The sequence below is a fragment of the Canis lupus genome, chromosome X (assembly GCF_003254725.2).
Source record: "Canis lupus dingo isolate Sandy chromosome X, ASM325472v2, whole genome shotgun sequence".
Classification (NCBI taxonomy): domain Eukaryota; kingdom Metazoa; phylum Chordata; class Mammalia; order Carnivora; family Canidae; genus Canis; species Canis lupus.
The window spans coordinates 76,366,667-76,379,333 of record NC_064281.1 but is presented as its reverse complement, the minus strand read 5'-3'; the positions used below and the strand labels follow the sequence as shown (position 1 = coordinate 76,379,333).

General features: G+C 37.7%; 1 protein-coding gene across 1 annotated transcript; it reads right to left on the bottom strand.

Annotated features, from left to right (window-relative positions):
• Positions 1-49: 49 nt before the first annotated feature.
• On the bottom strand, positions 50-11,428 carry LOC112649326 (breast cancer metastasis-suppressor 1 homolog). Its single transcript, XM_025431570.3, has 2 exons — positions 11,313-11,428; positions 50-822 (listed from the first exon to the last, which is right to left on the bottom strand). The coding sequence occupies exons 1-2, from the start codon at positions 11,426-11,428 to the stop codon at positions 309-311; spliced, it is 630 nt and encodes a 209-aa protein (XP_025287355.1). The 3' UTR covers positions 50-308.
• Between the last annotated feature and the right edge of the window lie 1,239 nt (positions 11,429-12,667).

Genomic DNA, 12,667 nt, shown 5'->3' with positions numbered 1-12,667 from the left:
AGGAGCCACATCTTTGGGAGGGTGAGGAGAAGGCTGATCTCTGTGGGGTGGGGGGGTGGGCTCACTGGGGACAGGGAAGACAGTCTTGTCTGGTTGAGGCAGCTCTGGGCCACAGCTGTGCAGGCCCCAAGGAGGGCAGAGGAGTACAGACCAGTGATAGCTGGAGGGGAAGGCCATGCAGCAGCACTGGGAAGCTGGCCGGGCAGACCCCGAGGGGCTTGTCAATCTGCCTTCCCATAGGAGGAAAACGCAAATCCTGGGTTTGCTGCCAGCTGCTCCAAGGGGGCCCTTGGCTCTGAAGAGCAGGGTCATGGTCCATCTGCTTTTCTCTTCTGAGGGGACACAGCTGCCGTAGCCTTTTTGATGGCTGTCCAGTCCTCCAGGATGTTGATCTCTTGCAGCATATACACGATGTAAGGACCAGAAATGAGAGGTGCCTTCTTCCTCTTGCTGGGTGGCAGGGAGTCCCAGGTCTTTGCGCTGCTTCTGACGTGCAGTTTGTCATCCCACCACTCAGAGCTGATGTCCAGGCTCTGGCGGTCCTCTTCCAGCCTTTGGATCTGCTCTTGCAGCTCCCCCTGCAGCGTGTGGTGGAACAGCAGCTTCTTGCTCTCCGGGTGCTGTTTGGCTCCCTGCAGCTCACATTCGTACTTATTCCGGATCACGTCCAGACAGAAGCCCTTGTAGATCCCTGTCACCTGAATGAAGATCTTGAGGCTCTGCTGCAGCTCCCCCAGAGGCTCTGTGTATTCAGGTGCTCTCTCAGCCCCTACTTCCTCCAGCCGCACCCTCAGCTGACTCAGCCGTTCCCTGAACACCCCACTTACAACAGTGGACAGATCAAGCAAAAAATCAACAAGGAAATAATGCCTTTGAATTATACACTGGATCAGATGACTTAACATATATATTTCCTAGAAACATACAAACTACTAAAACTGAAAAAGGAATAGAATTTTATTAATTCTTTCATAGAACCAGCTTAGTTTCATTGATCTGTTCTAGTGTTTTTTTTTAATTTTTATTTATTTATGATAGTCACACACACAGAGAGAGAGAGAGAGAGAGAGAGAGAGAGAGAGGCAGAGACACAGGCAGAGGGAGAAGCAGGCTCCATGCACTGGGAGCCCGACATGGGATTCGATCCCGGGTCTCCAGGATCGCGCCCTGGGCCAAAGGCAGGCGCTAAACCGCTGCGCCACCCAGGGATCCCTAGTGTTTTTTTTTTTAGTTTAGTTTCTATGTTGTTTAATTTTGCTCTAATCTTTATTATTTCCCTTCTTTTGCTGGTTTTATGTTTTTTTTTTTTTTTTTTTTTTGGTTTTATGTTTTATTTGCTATTCCTTTTCTAGATCCTTTTAAGTGTAAGTTTCAGGTGTATTTGAGACTTTTCTTGCTTCTTGAGGTAGACAAGTATTGAAATATACTTCCAGAGTAGATCACATACTGGGTCACAGACTTATCAAAAGAAAAGGACCCAAATGAGTAAAATCATGAATGAAAGAGGGGAGATCACAACCAAGACCACAGAAATACAAACAATTATAAGACAATATTATGAAAAATGTATATGCCAACAAACCACAATCTGGAAGAAATGGCTAAATTCCTAGAAACATATAAACTACCAAAACTGAAAGAGGAAGAAATAGAAAATTTGAACAGACTCATAACAAGCAAAGAAATCGAACCAGTAATCAAAACTCTCCCAATAAACAAAAGTCCAGGGTCAAATAGCTTCACAGGCGAATTCTACTAGACATATAAAGTAGAGTTAATGGCTACACTTCTCAATCTATTTTAAAAAATAGAAATGGAGGAGGGATGCCTGGGTGGCTCAACGGTTGAGCATGTCTGCCTTTGGCTCAGAGCGTGATCCTGGAGTTCTGGGATCAATTTCCGCATTGGGCTCCCTGCCTGGAGCCTGCTACTCCCTCTGCCTATGTCTCTGCCTCTCTCTTTGTGTCTCTTATGAATAAATAAATAAAATCTTTTAAATATATTTTTATTGGAGTTTGATTTGCCAACATGTAGTATAACACCCAGTGCTCATCCAAAGTTCCCCCCCTCACTGCCACCCAGTCGCCCCATTTCCCTGCCCACCTCCCCTTCCACTACCCCTTGTTCATTTCCCATAATTTTGTTTCTCATGTTCTGTCACCCTCTCTGATATTTCCCACTCATTTTCTCTCCTTTCCCCTTTAATCCCTTTCACTATTTTTTATATACCCCAAATGAATGAAACCATATAATGTTCATCCTTCTCTGATTGACTTACTTCACTCAGCATAATACCCTCCAGTTCTATCCATGTTGAAGCAAGTGGTGGAAGGAGCCTCTGTGTCCATCGAAAAATGAATGGATAAATAAAATCTTTTAAAAAATAGAAATGGAGGAAAATTTCCAAACTCATTCCATGAGGCCAGTATTACCTTGACTTCAAAACAAGGCAAAGACCCCACTAAAATGGAGAATTATAGGCCAATATTCTTAATGAACATGAATGCAAAACTTCTCAAAAAGATACTAGCAAATTGGATCCAACAGCGCATTAAACAAATTATTCTCCACAATTAAGTAGGATTTATTCCTGGATTGCAGGGTTATTCAATATCTGCAAATCAATTAACAGTATACATACATTAATTTTAAAAAGGATAAAATGATATGATCCTCTCAATAGATGCAGAAGAAGCATTCAACAGAGTAAAGTATCCATTCTTGGTAAAAACCCTCAATGAAGTAGGGATAGAGGGAACAAACCTCAACATCATAAAGACCATATATGAAAGACCCACAGCAAATAACCTCAATGGAGAAAAACTGAGAGCTTTTCCTCTACAGTCAGGAACAAGACAGGGATGTCCACTCATTTTTATTTAACATAGTACTAGTCCCTTGGCAATCAGACAAAACAAATAAGTAACAAGCACTCAAATCAGCAAAGAAGAAGTCAAACTCTCACTCTGCAAATGACATGATATTCTATGTGGAAAACACAAAAGACCCCACCTCAAAATTGCTAGAACTCATACAGGAATTCAGCAAAGTGGCAGGATATGAAATCAATGTACAGAAATCAGTTGCATTTCTCTACACGAACAATATTGTGGAGTTGATCCCATTTACAATTGCACCAAAATCCATAAGATACATAGGAATAAACCTAACCAAAGAGGCAAAGGATCTGTACTCAGAAAACTATAGAACACTCATGAAAGAAGTTGAGGAAGACACAAAGAAATGGAAAAATGTTCCATGCTCATGGATTAGAAGAACAAATATTGTTAAAATGTCTATACTACCCAAAGTAATCTACACATTTAATGTAATCTTTATCGAAATGCCACCAGCATTTTTCACAGAACTAAAACAAACTATCCTAAAATGTGTACAGAACCACAAAACAGGGCAGCCCAGGTGGCTCAGAGGTTTAGCGCCGCCTTCAGTACAGGGCCTGATCTTGGAGACCCAGGGTTGAGTCCCATGTCAGGTTCCCTGCATGGTGCCTGCTTCTCCCTCTGCCTGTGTCTCTGCCTCTCTCTCTCTCTCTCTCTCTCTCTCATAAATAAATACAATCTTAAAAAAATAAAAGCCTGTTTTTTTTAAAGAACCACAAAACACCCCAAATAGCCTTTTCATGAAAAAGAAAAGCAATGCTGGAGACAACACAATTCTGGATTTCAAGCCATATTACAAAGCTGTAGTAATCAAGACAGTATGGTACTAGCATAAAAACAGACACATAGATCAATGAAAAAGAATAGAAAACCCAGAAATGGACCTGAAACTGTCTGGTCAACTAATCTTCCACAAAGCAGGAAAGAATATCCAATGGAAAAAAGTCTCTTCAATAAATGATGTTAGGAAAACGAGACAGCTGCATACAAAAGAATGAAATGGTACCTCTTTCTTACAGCATACAGAAAAAATAAATTCAAAATGGATGAAAGACCTAAATGTGAGACAGGAAACCATCAAAATTCTAGAGGAGAACACAAGCAGCAACCTCTCTGACATTGGCCATAGTAACTTCTTGTTTGACTCATCTTGGGAGGCAAGGGAAACTAAAACAAAAATGAACTATTGGGACTTCATCAAGATAAATAGCTTTTGCACAGCAAAGGAAACAGTGAACAAAAGTAAAAGGCCGCCTATAGAATGGGAGAAGATATTTGCAAATGACATATCTGTTAAAGGGTTTGTATCCAAAATCTATAAAGAACTTATAAAATTCAACACCCCAAAGGTAAATAATCCAGTTAAAGGGGCAGAAGACATGAATAGACATTTTGCCAAAGAAGACATACAGATGGCTAACAGGCTGAAAAGATGTTCAATATCACTTATCATCAGGGAAATAAAAATAGAAGCCATTATAAGGTTTTTGGTGAGGATGTAGAGAAAGGGGAACCCTCTCACACTTTTGGAAGGAATGGAAACTAGTGCAGCCACTGTGGAAAACAATATGGGGCTGCCTCAAAAAGTTAAAAATAGAACTACCCAATAATTGCACTACTAGGTATTTATCCAAATACAAAATAATTCTGATTTGAAGGTGTACATGCACTCTGATGTTTATAGCAGCACTATCAACAATAGCCAAATTATGAAAAGAGCCCAAATACCATTTACTGATGAAAAGATAAAGAAGTAGTGTATCTATACAATGGAATATTATTACACCATAAAAAAGGATAAAATCTTGCCATTTGCAACAAAGTGGTTGGAGCTAGAACGTATTATGCTAAGGAAAATAAGACTCAGAGAAAGACAAATACCATATAATTTCAATCTTATGTGAAATTTAGAAGAAAAAACAAATGAACAAAAGGAAAGGGAAAAATAGGGAAGCAAACAATAAGACACCCTTAACTATGGAGGACAAACTGAGGGTTGGTGGAGGGAGGTAGGCAGAAGAAAGGTTAAATGGGTGATGGGTATTAAGGAGGTCACTTGTAATGAGCACTGGATGTTATACATAAGTGATAAATCACTAAATTCTACACCTGAAACCAATTTTACCATATATGTTAACTACCCAGAATTGAAATAAAAATATTACAATATTTAATACACAGAGAGATATTCCCAAATAAAATAATAACTGAAAAAATAAAATAAAATAACTGAAAGAGGATAAATAACAACCAACACAGAAATACAAAGGATTGTAAGAAAACATTATGAAAAAATTACATGCCAACAATTTGACGAACTAGAAGAAATGGATAAATTCCCAGAAAATTATTACCACAACTGAAGCAAAAAGAGATAGAAATTTGAACATACAAATTACCAGCAATGAAATTGAATCAGTAATCAAAAAACTCCCAACAAACCAAAGCTCAGGATCAGATTGCTTCATAGACAAATTTTACCAAATATTTAAGAAAGAGTTAATACCTATTTATGCCAAACTGTTCTGAAAAATGAAGGAGAAAGGAAAACTTCCAAATTCATTTTATGAGGCCAGTATTATGCTGATACCAAAACCAGGTAAAGACACCACAAAAGAGAAATACAGGCCAATATGTCTGATGCTTGGATGCAAAAGTCCTCAATAAAATACTAGCAATCTGAGTCCAATAATAGATTTAAAAAAAATCATTCACCATTGTCAAGTAAGGTTTATTCCTGGGCTGCAAGCATGGCTCAATATTCACAAATCAATCAATGCGATACATCATATCGGTAAGAGAAAGGATAAAAAAAAATATGATCATTTCAATACATTCAGAAAAAGCATTTGATAAAAGTACAACCTCCATTCATGACAAAAGCCCTCAGCAATAGGGAACATATCTCAACATAAAAAAGGCCATGTACGAAAAACCCACAATGAACATCATATTCAATGGGAAAATACTGAGAGCTTTCCAGCTAAGGTCAGGAACAAGACAAGGGTGTCCACTCTTACCACTTTTATTCAATATAGTACTGGAAGTTCTAGCTACAGGAGTCAGACAACAAAAAGAAAGTAAAAGGCATCCAAATCGTGAGGTAGTAGTAAAACTTTCACTACTTGCAGATTACATAATACTATCTATAGAAAATCCCAGGGGGATCCCTGGGTGGCTCATTGGTTTAGCGCCTGCCTTCAGCCCAGGGCGTGATCCTGAAGTCCCAGGATCGAGTTCCACATCAGGCTCCCTGCATGAAGCCTGCTTCTCCCTCTGCCCGTGTCTCTGCCTCTCTGTCTCTCATGAATAAATAAATAAGATCTTTTTTTTAAAAAAAAAAAGAAAGAAAATCCCAAAGACTCTACCAAAAAAACTACTAGAACTGAAAATGAATTCAGTAAATTTGTAAAATACCAAATCAATGTAGAAAAATCTGTTGTACTCTTCTGTACTAATAATGAAGTAGCAGAAAGAGAAATTAAGAAAATAATCCCATTTATTGCACCAAATATAATAAGATATCTATGAACAAACCTAACCAAAGAGGTGAAAGGCCTGGATTCTGAAAACTATAAAACATTAGAGAAAGAAATTGAAGATGACACAAGGAAATGGAAAGATATTCCATGCCTATAGAAGAACAAATGTTGTTAAAATGTCAGGGCATGATCCCAGGATGCGGGATCGAGTCCCGCATCAGTCTCCCTGTGGGAAGTCTGCTTCTCCCTCTGCCTCTCCCTGTGTCTCTTATGAATAAATAAATAAATCTTAAAAAAAGAAAAAATTGTCTATGCTACCCAAAGCAATCTGCACATTAATGCAATCCTTATCAAATACCTCCAGCATTTTCCACAGAACTATAATAAACAATCCTAAAATTTATTTGAAACCAAACAAGACTCCATAATGCCAAAGAAATTTTGAAAATGAAAAACAGCTGAAGGTATCACAATTCTAGGCTTGAAATTAAATTACAAAACTATAACAATCAAAGCATATGGTGCCAGCATAAAAATAGACACATACATCAATGGAACAGAATATACAAGGACGCCTGGGTGGCTCAGTGGTTGAGTTTCTGCCTTTGGCTCAGGGCGTGATCCTGGTCTGAGGATCAAGTCCCACATTGGGCTCCCTGTGAGGAGCCTGCTTCTTCCTCTGTCTATGTCTCTGCTTCTCTCTGTGTCTCTCAGGAATAAATAAATAAAATATTTTTTTAAAGAACAGAATAAACAACCCAGAAATAAACCCACAATTATATGGTCAATTAATCTTTGGCAAAAGAGAAATAATATACAATGGGAAAAAGACAGTCTTTCAAGAGGTGGTGTTGAGAAATCTTGATAGCTACATACAAAGGACAGGCACTGAGGAGGGCACTTGATGGGATGAACACTGGGTGTTATACTATATGTTGGCAAATCAAACTTCAATAAAATAAAAAAGGAATGAAACTGGACCATTTTCTTTTATCATACACATAAGTATCTCAAAATGGATTAAAAACCTAAATGTGAAACCTGAAGCCATAAATATTCTATATGAGAGCACAGGCAGAAATGTTCCTGACATTGGTCACAGCAATATTTTTCTAGATATGTCTCCTGAGGCAAGGGAAATAAAAGCAACAATAAACTTTGGGGACTTCATAAAAATACAAAGCTTCTGCAGAGTGAATGAAACAACAAAACTAAAAGGCCACCTACTGAATGGGAGAAGATATATCCAAATGACACGTACAATAAAGGGTGAGTGTTCAAAATATGTAAAGAACTTACAATACTCAACCCCCCAAAACGAAATAATCCATTATAATGATGAAGAACCTGAAGGAAGTGTGGATCCAGAAGGACAAAGGTCCTAGATATGTCTGCACTTCTTGTGATTTTAGACTCCCCCTTTATTCCCCTCTCAACCCTGAGATTGATTTAACACTGGTTTAGAGACACAGACTTTGTTTGGCTATCCCTCTATGATAAATACCATCAACAATGTTATTAGCCCAAACAGAGGGTGTTTTCTAAATATTAACTGGGGGACTTTATTCAGTAAAGCCACAGACTTATATTTAAATTTTATTTAGGAATTTTCTAGTAATAAAGGTCTAAAGGGGGATCCCTGGGTGGCGCAGTGGTTTGGCGCCTGCCTTTGGCCCAGGGCGCGATCCTGGAGGCCCGGGATCGAATCCCACGTCGGGCTCTCGGTGCATGGAGCCTGCTTCTCCCTCTGCCTATGTCTCTGCCTCTCTCTCTCTCTCTCTCTCTCTCTCTCTCTCTCTCTCTCTGTGTGTGTGTGTGACTATCATAAAAAAAAGGTCTAAAGGTCTAGCCACAGAAAGGGGAATATTGTGTGTGGTTATTTTTCTTCTTAGGCCAAATCTCCAAGTTTTTCAGACCCCTTTAAGTAAAGGCTAAAGTGAGGAAGGAATAGAGCCAAGTGAGGTAGGTGTCTGAGCCATGAAATACAAATACCACAAGATGTTATTTTATTCAGGAAATAGGGGAGATTCAAGTCATTTTAAATTTCTATTCTAAAATCTTCACACCTGACTTTCCAGAATGCACATTTTCCTATGTAGGCCAGTTCCCTCTCAGTTTTTTCAGTTAAGTCAAAACTATGTGTTCCTCTTTCCCCATATATTTTTGCTTGTTAGTGTATTTCTTGAGCTGTTTTCATATTTCTTTCCTCTCTGTGAAATGGTTTTTTTTAAAAACTTGGGACCACCAAGTTGTAAAGATGTATGATTTTACCTGTTATACCACAGGTAGACTGTGCAGTTGAGTTGAGAAGAGTGAATTGATACCTTGTATTTGTTTTTAAAATTAAATTAATCCTGGATAAGAGTTGCTTTTTTTTTTTAGGAGTTAGTCCTTGACCACTAATTTGGTACCATCTCTATTTTGGGTGACCTGTTTCACCAGCAGTCCTGTTACTCTCCATGACTGTGTAAGTGCTTATAATGGAATAAATTGCTTTTCTAAAAAAAAAAAAAAAAGAACTATTTTCTCTGCTTCATGCATGTCATGGCTGCCATCTTGAGGTTTCTCCCTTGTCTAGATCCAGGTTTCTGTCAATAGACATGACTTCTGTATAGGAGAAATTATACTTGGACCAACTTCCCTGGCAGTTTTGAGTTCCACAACTTTGATGTCAAGATATCTCATGAAAGTGGTGTGGATCTAAATGCAGAGATGCCTCTGAGATCATCTGGAACACTTGGCAGAGGATATGTGTGATACAGAGATTAACTCAAGAATAAAGGGGAGAACTCTTCAGCTTCTTCCTTTCCACTTGGCTTTGCTGCTGTGGCAAGGTGTGAATTTAAGCAGAAAATAACCCATTCAGCATTCTACTTAGTGACCCAAATAAATGTATGGGTAATCTCATCTTTTAAATCTAGCCACAACAGCCCATGTTTACAAACAGCTTAACTATTAAAACTCTTAATGATTTGATTGGGAGCACCTCAGGAAAAGGTGTTAAGGAAGGGCACCATTACCTTACCATAAACCCCATGGACTGACTTTTCCCCCTACATGTTCTACTTCTTAAAAAGAAGTTCTGCCAGGGTCTTTGGTCTCTATTGATCAGTCTGCACACATTGCCTATGTTGGGTCAGATGTATGTCACTGATATGCTTATGTCACTTTGCTCTAATTTTCTAGGGATGTGACTGAGGAAACTTCCAGGGGATCTTCCAAAGAGTCAAGACATAGTGAGCTACTTTCTTGACTCTGAATCTTTTGCCAAAGCAGGAATTTGCTGAGAAGTGTCTTATCCCCTCAGCTCTTTGGTCATCACAGGTAGCACTGTGGGCATTGGAGTAAATTATTTCCAGTACACTGTCCTTTGGTACAGAGTTCAACCCACTGTCTCTGTCTTGGGCTCCTTCTGGTTACCAAAAAGCCTTTCTATTACAAACTTCTGTTTAAATACAAAGATGATTTATATAAACAGAGCTTCATGCCTTCTCACCAATTATTTTCAGACTCAACTACTTTCTCTTATGGATAATTTTATTACATGAGATGGTATGACAATTTTAGGAGGCCAACTTAATGCAGGTTTGTGCCGACACTGCTTCAGAATCCTAGTATAAGTTATGAACTAACTGTTCTGCTTTTTCAAATGGTAGATATATGCAACAGCTTTTCCAGACATTCACTTAAATTTACCATTTCTTTAGGCAACGACAAACATGTTTTGAGTGAATTTTGTATATGTAGGGATTGTGACACAATATTGTCACAACCTTGATAGATGTGAGTTTTTATCATGAATGGATTTCGTACTTTGTCAAGCACTTTTTTGCATCTATTGAAAAGATAACATGTTTTTTATCCTTTCTTTTAGTAATGTGATGTATCACATTGACTGAGAGTATTAAACCACCTTTGCATCCCTGGAATAAACTTTACTTGATTGTAGTGAACTATTTTCTAATGCATTTTTGGATTTGATTTGCTTATATTTTTTCGAGGATTTTTGCATCCGTTTGTCAGAGATATTGGCCTGCAGTTTTCTTTTCCTTTTTATCCTTTTCCTTTCAATTCCCTTCCTTTTAAAAAATATTTTGCTTATTTATTTGAGAGAGAGAAAGACTGGCATGAGCAGGGAGGAGAAGGAGAGGGAGAGGGAGAAGCAGAGTCTCTGCTGAGCATGGAAGCCAAATGTGGGGCTTGATCCCAGGACCCCAATATCATGACCTAAACTGAAAGCAGATGCTTAACTGGCTGAGGCACTCAGGTGCCCCTCCTTTCTTTTATTTTTTTGAAATTTCTTTATTTTGTTTTGGTATCAGAACTCCAATATCAGCAATATTGGCCTCATATAATGAATTAGGAATCTCTTCTTCCTTTTGTATTTTTTGGAAAAGTTTGAGGTGAATAGGTATTAACTCTTCTTTAAATGTTTGGTAGAATTCACCTGTGAAGACATATGGTCCTAGACTTTTGTTTGCTGGCAGTTTTTTTGATTAGTGATTCACTTTTACAGCTAATACTTATTATGTTCACATTTTCTGTTTCTTCCTGATTTGGTTTTCAAAGGCCAAATGTTTCTAGGAATTTATCTATTTCTTCTAGTTTTCCAATTTGTCGTCACATATTTTTTCACAATATTCTCTTATAATCCTTTGTATTTCTGTGGTGTCCGTTGTTATTTCTCCTCTTTCATTTCTGATTTTATTAGATTCTGTCTTTTTTTTATGAATCTGTATAAAGATTTATAAACCTTGTTGATGTTTTCAAAGAACAAGTTCCTGGTTTCCTTGATCTGTTCTATTGTATTTTTAGTCGCTATTTCATTATTTCTGCTCTATCTTCATTATTTCCTTCCTTCTAGCGGCTTTGTTTGATCTTTGTCTAGCTCCTTTAAGTGTAAGGCTAGGTTATCTGAGATTTTTCTTACTTCTTGAGGTAGGCTTTCACTGTTATCATTTTCTCTCTTAGAGCAACTTTTGGTGTATCCCAAAGATTTTGGACCATTGTGTTGTCATTTTCATCCATCTCCATGTATTTCTTCATTACTCTCATTTCCTGGTTATCTCATTATTTAGTAGCAGGTTATTTAACCTCCATGTATTTGTGTCCTTTCCACTTTTTTTGTTGTGATTAATTTCTAGTTTCATAGCTGTATTTTTTTATTCATTCAGTTCCTCTATGTGTTTTGAATGGAGCACTTAATCCATTTATATTCAAAGTTATTATTGATAGATATGTCCTTATTGCAATTTTGTTACTTCTTTTACAGTTTCTTTGTAGTTCTTCTCTGTTCCTTTCTTCTCTTACGCTCTTCCTTTTTAATTTGATTGCTTACATTAGTGATATGTTTGGATGGCTTTATTTCTTGCATATCTATTATAGACATTTTATTATCATTAGGTTAATATATAACTTCCTATGCATATAGCACTCTATATTAAATTGATGGTCACTTAAATTTGAACCCATTCTAAAAGCACTAAATCTATACTCCCTTCTTCCATGTTTCATGCACATGTCATTCTTTACAACCTTTTATTTTGTGACTCCTTTGCCTGATTTTTATAGATATGATTGATTTTACTGCTTTTGTGCTTTAACCTCTGTACTGGTTTTATAAGTACTTAATATATTACATTCATTATGTTTGTATGTTCTTTTGAGGGTTTTTTTCCTCTCTTAATTTTCTTACCCCTGATTATGGCCTTTCCTTTCCACTCAAAGAAGCCCCATTTAACATTTCTTGTAAGGTTAGTTTAGTGATGAATTCCTTTAACTTTTTTTTTCTTTTTTAAAAGATTTTATTTATTTATTCATGAGAGATAGAGAGGCAGAAGGAGAAGCAGGCTCCATGCAAGTCCTGATATGGGACCTGATCCCAGGACTCCAAGATCATGCCCTGGGCTGAAGGCAGGTGCTAAAACGCTGAACCCCCCAGGAATCCCCTTTAACTTTTCTTTGGGAAGTTTTTTCTCCTTATACTCTGAATGATAGCCTTGCTGGATTGGGTATTCTTGGTTGCAGGTTATTTTCCTTCTGGCACTTTGAATATATCATAAAACTCCCTTCTGGCCTGAAAAGCTTCTGCTGAAGAATCAGCTGATAGCCTTATGGATTTCTCTTGTGCGTAACTGTTTTCTTGTTATTTTATTTCATTTAAAATTCTCTCTTTATTATCACTTTTTGCCATTTTAATTATTATATCTTGGTGTGGACCTCCTTGTATTGATTTTGCTGGGAGCTCTCTGTGCCTCCTGGATCTGGATGTCTGTTTCCTTCCTA

Excerpts from the sequence above, each read along its gene's own strand:
- LOC112649326 (XM_025431570.3), bottom strand. The coding sequence starts at position 11,428 with ATGAAGAAATACATGGAGATGGATGAAAATGACAACACAATGGTCCAA. Across the intron at positions 823-11,312 it reads GTGAAAGCCTACCTCAAGAA|TGGGGTGTTCAGGGAACGGC; the intron begins GTAAGAAAAATC and ends CACTGTTGTAAG.